Here is an 8588-nt window from a genome sequence, read left to right on the forward strand (position 1 = left end):
TACTCCTAATCCCAGAATAGTTTATAATTTGACAATGTTTCCTGTTTATAATTTAGTTTATTAGTTCATTTCGTTGCACAATGTCTTTTTACGTTTCATTGTGTTGTTTGTTTGTTTGTTTGCTTGCTTGTCTGTTTGCTTTTACTGTTTAATATTTCATTGGTTGCTTGCCTGAAGTTCCACATCCGCCATGTTTGATAGTCTCTATTCTTAGTCATCGAATACAATTTATAGAAAGACTGTGAAAAACACGAAATCAAAACATAAAATCATACTGTAACCTTCCCCGTTTCAGTAATCCCTATATTTTTACCCGGTTTTCAAAAACTTACAGTAACCAATGTAGATTTTCTGTTGCAAATATTGTTGGAAGGTCAATACACTCAAGCATACATAAAATAGGCGGAAACACATGCATGTCAATTGTACTTTTTTGTGGCAATTTTTGAGACTCTTAAGATATTTAAATTATCTGGTTAGTATTTAGAAAAATATGCAGCAATGGACATCATTTTTGTGAAACTGTAAATATGAAAAATAAAAATGTTAATGTTATACGTGTTTAATTGTTATGTTATGGGTTTCTATTGAAGGTGTTCGTAAAGTATAAGTAACAAGATATGTAACAACGTAACGTTACCTTCAGAACAAACACTACAATGTCCTACCTCGACCGTTCATGGTAAATGTATGCCTGCGTACCTCTGGAAAGCCCATGATGGAGAAGCCTTTGACACTGAACAATAGTCTAAGTTGTTACTACTTCGGCAATCGAGGTCTCGGTTTACAAACAGATAGACATAAAGTAAAAATATTGCTGTGACATGATGTTGATATAAACCATTGAATATACGTTGGTTTGATTGTACTCATAGTAGGGTGGTTTTTTTTTAATTTTACGATAATCTTGCAATGTACATTTTTGGGGGCTTTATTACACTAGCTTGACTTACAGGGTGATTATATTCGCAAAACTCTATCACCCACTTGTGCCCCATCGAACAAAAATAGTCTTAGCAAACCGAGACGTTGACTGCCAGAGTCGTATATGGTGTTAAAATGTAGCTACGTGTATGTGAATGGCTATGGTTAATTCTGTGAGACACTAAATATTTCTGATCTGAATGTGTACTAATTTCATCTCATTTATTTGTTCCCCAGACCTAACTATCATGGCAACACCGTGGCAGTGACGTCAAATCCTCGCTTTGATATATCTTTCAAAGAAGAAAAGAATTACATTAAAAGAGCTAATGGGTCTAAAACTCCCCATATCACAGGGAGTGCACACCCAAGACAACGCAGAGTTTACCACTACAGACCGAAAACCAGACAGAAAAGCGCCCTCACCGAAGAAGTTAATTGGTACCACAATGGAACGCACGGAAGGTCTTTTCTGACAACGAAACAGTATCCATATCTACTGAGGAATACAAAATGTCCCCATAGCAACGACTGTTTGGGTCAATTCTGTGAGGTTTTAGGACCAAAAACTTGCACAGCTTGCAGAAAAATGTGTAATAAGAAACTGGTTGAGGAGCTACACAATGAAGTGTTTCCGTACACGGAGATGACGACAGCTAGCTTGGTGGCGCCCTTTCTCTCTAATAAGTTACTTGGGCAAAAGTACTGTGAATGTAAAATATGTACAAAACAAACTCCTACTGAAACACCGTTTGAAACTGACCCGATACAAATTATCAAAAACCTGCCACGTTTAAAACGAGAGCGAGGCATAAAGAGAAGTAGTCTACGTAGTCGACAGAGTGAGGTAACAGGGTTATCTGGCCGTAGTACAAGAACAACAATGACGGTCATACGGGAATAGAGCTGGGAATATCGGAGCAGGTCGTAGAAATACATGAAAACAGTGCTTGAAGTAGACCTAACTGACCAATGACTATATTAACACATAATGTCATAATTTTCCTTAACTTTTGTGACCCTTTTCTTTTTTGCTGAATGTGCACATTTCATACTAGTATTTAGTCTACAATGAGATTAAATTAAAATATACCTTACTAATTAATTCCCGACAATATTCCATGAATTGTTTTTCATCAACTGATGATTTCTCCTAGAATATGGGAGGGTGTGGTAGATCGTGTTTTATGAGAGCCGTCCCGTCTGGTTACCGTAATCTCAGACCACTGTCTGAGGCGTAATATAGCTTTCAGCACAGGGGTCAGGAAGAATAAATATTTGCCCAACTAACACTTTACCGTCAGTGTAAACGTCTACGTATACCAATCCGAATAATAGCAATTACCATTATTCGGATCAGTAGATGTTTACACTGGTCAGAGCAATGTATTAATTGGAGCATAATGATAGTTATGATGCTAATAGCCTGTGGGTTTGTTCTAGGATTAGCTGTGTACTAATTAATGCAAAGTTGAAAAACTCAGATAAGACCATGATAACGGTAAGAAATAGGAAAAGACAGTCAGAGGAAACGATAGTTTTAATCCTAACTATGTAACCCTAAGACATTCCTCCTAACCCCTATGCTGTCTCAATTGCCAATACTCCAGGGAGTGTTTTGCGCCGTTACTTCAGTATATCACGGGCTATCGAACGGTTTCTGGCAATATAGACCTTGCCAAAACCACTTCATATCAGATTCGACAACGAGTTTTGTAAACAGCCAGTTTTGTCAAACTCTCTCTGAACCTTTAACTACCATTCCCTTTGTAAACCTTAGCCAAATCTCAATCTGTCGTTGTCTCCGTGCTTTTGACTGAACTCCCCGTGATTCCCAACTCCCACGATTCTCTATCCATATGTATTTCATAACTAGGACCATATTTAAAAATTAACACTTCGCAATTATAATTAGCAACTAAAATTGCACCATATCATGTAAATAATGGAAAGAGGGTTTGACATGCATGCTATAATACCTTTGAGAGAAGTCTTGATAACACTACATATCAACTGAATGTTAAAATGTCGAAACTCGTGAATTGTGTGACATTATACAAGTTTATAAATGATGCTCTGTCCTTATCATAAAATAATGAGTAAACACTGCTAGAACCGGAATAAGATTTTTAAACATGACATAAAATGTTCTCAGTCCAATAAAGTGATAGATAGCTGATAGATAACTGATGTTTTAGTATTAACCCTTCTATAAACTAAAGCCTAACACTACTGAAAGTGTAGGAAATGCTTCCATATCATTAAGCAGACTAATGTACAGTGTATCGACCTGAGTTGACTTTCCCATTGACTAACATGTCATTGAATATTTTTTGCGATTAAATACATTATCAGAGGTGATATTAATTCAGCTGACAATACATATATATATATATATATACACACACACACACACACACACACACACACACACACACACACACACACACACACATACACATACATACAAATGTAGGTTCCAGATCTTCTGGTGTAAAGTGCTCGATACGAATATAGAGCTTTTTAAATGAATGAAAAAAGAAGGTGACTTGGTTACACGTTACATTCGATTCGCCATACAAATTTATTTCGTATGGCCAGTATAGGTGGTCACACTCGTCAGGCGGGTGAATATATATATATATATATATATATATATATATATATATATATATATATATATATATATATATATATATATATATATATATATATATATATATATATATATATATATATATATATGGAGTACTTACGTTAGTAAGTACACAATAAGAAGATGTTAACGTGTTAACGTTTCAAAACACGATGGTTGAAATGTTTTAATCCTGGATTGTTCACCAACTATTTGCTAATATACATGTCATGTGCTCCTAGGTCGTTGACATGTTGAAATCACGAGTCACAGAATCAAACTGTGCACATTTCCCGTTCGGTTTATTTCGGCGTAATAACACAAACGGTCAGCTGCAGAACGTTTTATTGTATGAATCAGAATTCGGGTTTTTATTAAGTATACAGGTTGTAATCCAATGTAAATTTCACAATACACACATTTAAATCATTTGACCACATTATAGCTACTGTATTGCAGATATTGATATTGACTGCTTTTGGACGTTTCATTGTTTGATTATTATTAACACTCACTATAATGTTAAATATACATAAAAGAATATAAAATTCATGTAGCAATAAACTTTTATCACAAATGATACGTCTTTATCGATGTCATCAAATGTCAACAAAGTGTATCATAATTTTGTAGATTATATGAAGAATGTGTGAAGTTGCCTCTGGGCAAGGTTGGTAAAAAACACTAGCTACTATTTACAGTACACAAAAAAGACATAGACAAAAAATAGCGCCAATAGCGTTGTAGCACAACTATGATGCTGTTTTAAAAAATGTCTACCCACATGCTGATCCACGCTAGGTGTTCATTTGCTGAATGATTATCCAATTGCCTATCCAACCCTGTTGTTGTCTTTGCAATCTACGCGATCATTTTGTCTGTTGCTATGGGTGTGGTCATGTTGCTGTCCCGCGCAGTGGTTTCCATCCTTGTAACAGTGCGTTGTGGAGGCGGCGACCTGAGAGAAGTATCGGTAGAACTGATTGACATCTGCATTGAAGTGAAAGGTCGTGTTATGATACCGGACAACTTGTAAAATTTTGCAAGTAGGGGCATGTAAAAACAGAATACAATGAGGTAAAGAGACCTGAGGGATGCCGAAGTGTAGATATTGAGGTTTGGAGATACTGTCCATATATATAGATTTGTGCGTTTCAAACCATTCTCATGGAACGCTCGTGATGTCTAGATTTGACAACCTTGGGATGAGTATGTCATGGTCTATTGTATCAAAAGCAACTGACAGCCAGAGAACGAGTAGTACACAATGACAAATGAATATCCTCTGTCAAGTACCATGCATATATCGTTGTGAGTACTAGTCTCAGTGCTATGTACGCTGATTGCAGTGGTTCTAGAGGTGAATTAACGTTAGATATGTGTGTTTTACAGCGATAATCTTAAGGTCTACACTTTTGTAATATCGGCTTTTGAAACCTGACCTTGACGAACAATGTCAGATCTAACAATACAGGTAGATGAGTGTTTCTATAGTTGTCTGAATTAAAATTCATAAATATTCGGCAATCCTTTTAGACAATGTTATACATTTGTCTTCTGTCTGCGTAACCAGGTTGTAACAAATCTCTCCACTTTGGAAGCATCTCCGAGAGAAAGATCTCAACTTCATGAAATTTGTCAAGGCTTTCGATTTCTTCGATTCTCTCCCTACGCGAGGTGTTGTCTTTTGTGCATTTACAGATGTAATATGCTACAAAATAGTACATCCAGAGTCCGTGGTAAAAGAAGCATCTTCTCTTTGGATTCACTAATGGAAACCCATAATCCTTCACTAGTAATCCAAGAGGTTGAGCCTCAACAGGTATAGAATCTACCTCAAATCTCTGCTTCCCGTCGATGAGAGCCTTGTTCGCTGCTTTAGCTATACTTTCAACCAATGCTTCGGTGTGTTTTGGCACGATGCCATCCTTCATGTCTATCTTGTTTTTAGTACAATATCGTCGAAGGATGCACTGCAGAACTTCTGTGTACAACTCAGCGATATTACTTGGAAAGGAAAACTCTCCTTCATGTAACTTTCTGCTGTATTCATGATCAAGCCACATCGTGCACAAAAACGATACATGTAAAGGATAAGACATAAGCTCTGCGTCCCTCCCTTTCATATACTCTTTAATCTTTGTAGTAAAAGTTTCCACCCTGATATCGCCAAACTCTCTTTGGTCTTTGTATAGGTAGTTATTTATCAGACGTTTTGTGGCATCTTCATCAAAGCTAGTGATCTCAATCATCATGTTGTTTGACAGATCTATATCTGCTTGGTGAGGGCGCATTGTAGATAGAACCATACAGGTAGACAACGCTTTCTTTGAAATAACATCGACAACATCAGACTTCGACCAAGCTATACTTTTGACTTCGTCGATACCATCTAACAAAAATAATACCTTTTTCCCATTCTCGCGAATGAAATCCCGGAAGTGAGAGGGGTGTATATTGATATCAAGAGATGCGATAGTATCGACAGCATAGTCAAGGAGAGAGCCATCTAAGTCTTTCATTTGAAGTAAGATGACCAGTTTAAATGCTGGTAGCTCACCTTTCGCCCAACTATAAGCCAGCTTTTGACAGAACATAGATTTTCCTGCGCCAGGTGAACCAAGAACCACAACACGAGTGCAGTCCTTGTCCCTTTGCTGTAATCGATCAAAGATGTCTTTCTTATTTGTATATGGCAGGGGGTCCCGAAGATAGTTTTCTTTCACGGACAGCACACCTGGGACATACATTTCAGAAAATGCTACGCAGTGGTCAGGATTCCAGGGAATCGGTGCAAACTTTTTATATAATGCACGGTATTTTATTTTTAGTTGATCTGGTAGCTTGTAAGGTTCACACCATGGTCTGTCTGAAACAAAAAAAAACAGTTTCAACTATAAGTGCCATTTACTAGGTTAAGCATATTTTAAGCAGCGATGCGCGCAAGAGATCTGATATGGATATCGCTTATTATAGAATCTGTTTCTAATGATCAATATACTTAATCCAGATCGACGTGTAAAATGCATCACAATAATATCAACTCATGATTGACTGTTTATAATGTATAGATTATCGCACAGGTCCTTCTGGGATAGTTTAAACCTCAAGTCTTTTTGCGAAGTTAATATCCAAAAATGAATGGTGGAAAATGTACATGGTTGTGATCAATTCAAGGTTCAGAAAGGCCGACTTGCACGAATAAACCAGATGTGAACTGAATGCCTCTGTAAGAGACAGAGTACATTTAACCGGATGTAAGCCGAGGGACTAATGTAAGGGGTAAATTTCGCTAATAATTTTGCAAATTATTAAAACTAAAGCCTACAACCACAAGCTTCTATAGGCCACACTCTCTTTGTTATCATCGATGTATGTACACTATGTTGGCATGGTAGATAGTACACGGCATCCTCCATCGTCATAAACCACCAGCCTATTTATGACTGCACTTAACACAATTATAACAGATGTCCCCACGCAACCAGCTTCTTAGACTAATAGCAAGAGCCAATCAAAGATCTAGAGTCCGTTTTATTTAGCAGGGATCAGCGGGAAAATACACTATGTTTTGCGGGAATGCGAAACGTGATTTACATCATATGCATTGGCAAGGTAATATTTTACGAATAGAAAATGTTAAGTCCTGCTTGTGTATCCGACATAACTTAAATAAATGCATTTAACAATACATACCTGGATCGTTGATAAATGATGACCTCTTTTGAACATTTTTAGCAAGCACACGCAGACCTATCTGTTGGAGCAGATTTTCAAGGTATGTGGTATTTTCCTCTGATATGAAGTCATTTTTTATGAGCTTCTTGATTAGGAAATGTGGATTAGTATTTATTTCTTTACGCTCTCTCTCACTTAGGTGTGAACACAGATTGGTCATCCGTTGCGTGTCCTCTTTAAAAAGAAAATAATGTTTATTGGGAAAATATATACAACCATCAATTCCAGGCTTACATTATGAGTATAAAGTTATAATTATATTATGGTAATAACAATAACAACAAATATAATAGGTTAGAGTATTCTTAAGCCTTGACAATACCTCGTAAATCATACCCACCAGTGTACAATAATGAAGACATAAAAGTTAACTACTCGCATACACGAAGAAATTCAAAATCTGAATAGTATTACGAATATAAACATACTTAATGTTCAATTCCAAGGGTATCTTTTTTCCACGAAGGTTTGCATACCGACGAGGCGTTTCAATTAAGCAATATTGTTGTGGGTTTGGGGCGATTTGTGAAGCCCTAGTATCGTACAGGCGGGTCAAAATTACGACAGCCTTTGGGATTGTTGTATGTAATATGATTACAACGGAGGAAATATTTTCGCCGATACGGGTGTGTGTGATGTGGTAAGCTGAGTGTCGACTGTTGGAAACTTTTACCCCAGAAATGTATCCATCACGATGTAGACAGGCTACAGAAAATTAGGCAGAAATACAACTAATAATCAAGATACACTGGAATGTGCGGGGGCATTGCGCTAAAGACTGGACCTATCCAACCAAGTCATGTTTTGCCAAAGTAGGACATTAGGCATCAATATGTTTTTCCAGTTAGTTAGGAGGTGAAAAATACTAAATGGAAAACACGCATTTTGTTTACGCTCCCTAACAAAAGGAGTGTTGCAGTTATCGAACCGTCAGATCCCCAGAGATTCATTGCAAATTTTACGATCAAAATATCTCTGCAAGGCCTCACAACCACTCGACACTATATATAATGTCGAACGAACGTTGTAAAGCTTTTAACTACATTACCTTGGCAACCCTTTCGAAAGGATAATGCCCTTGCTATATATCTGTATGTCTTCGGAATTAGGCAAGGTCTTTGCACAAGGCGAGTGGTTCCACAGTATATTTTCTACATATGAACTTGGTCTTTGAAGGTCAGGGTCAAATGATGCAGATTTAGACCGTTTAATCTCGATATCTTATGGTGTCCAATCCATGACAAAATTACAACTCCTCATTTTGCTATTCTTATTTCAATTTTACAATCTG

The 8588-nt window shown here is 36.9% G+C and overlaps 1 protein-coding gene across 1 annotated transcript; it reads right to left on the reverse strand.

Annotated features, from left to right (window-relative positions):
- Window positions 1-4123: 4123 nt before the first annotated feature.
- Window positions 4124-8358, reverse strand: LOC144432892 (NLR family CARD domain-containing protein 4-like). The gene is made up of 3 exons (XM_078121193.1): window positions 8346-8358; window positions 7256-7471; window positions 4124-6428 (listed from the first exon to the last, which is right to left on the reverse strand). Exons 2-3 carry the CDS (start codon window positions 7455-7457, stop codon window positions 5092-5094), a joined length of 1539 nt encoding a protein of 512 aa, XP_077977319.1. The 5' UTR covers window positions 7458-7471; window positions 8346-8358; the 3' UTR covers window positions 4124-5091.
- Window positions 8359-8588: the final 230 nt, after the last annotated feature.

The sequence above is a fragment of the Glandiceps talaboti genome, chromosome 3 (genome assembly GCF_964340395.1).
Source record: "Glandiceps talaboti chromosome 3, keGlaTala1.1, whole genome shotgun sequence".
Taxonomy (NCBI): domain Eukaryota; kingdom Metazoa; phylum Hemichordata; class Enteropneusta; family Spengelidae; genus Glandiceps; species Glandiceps talaboti.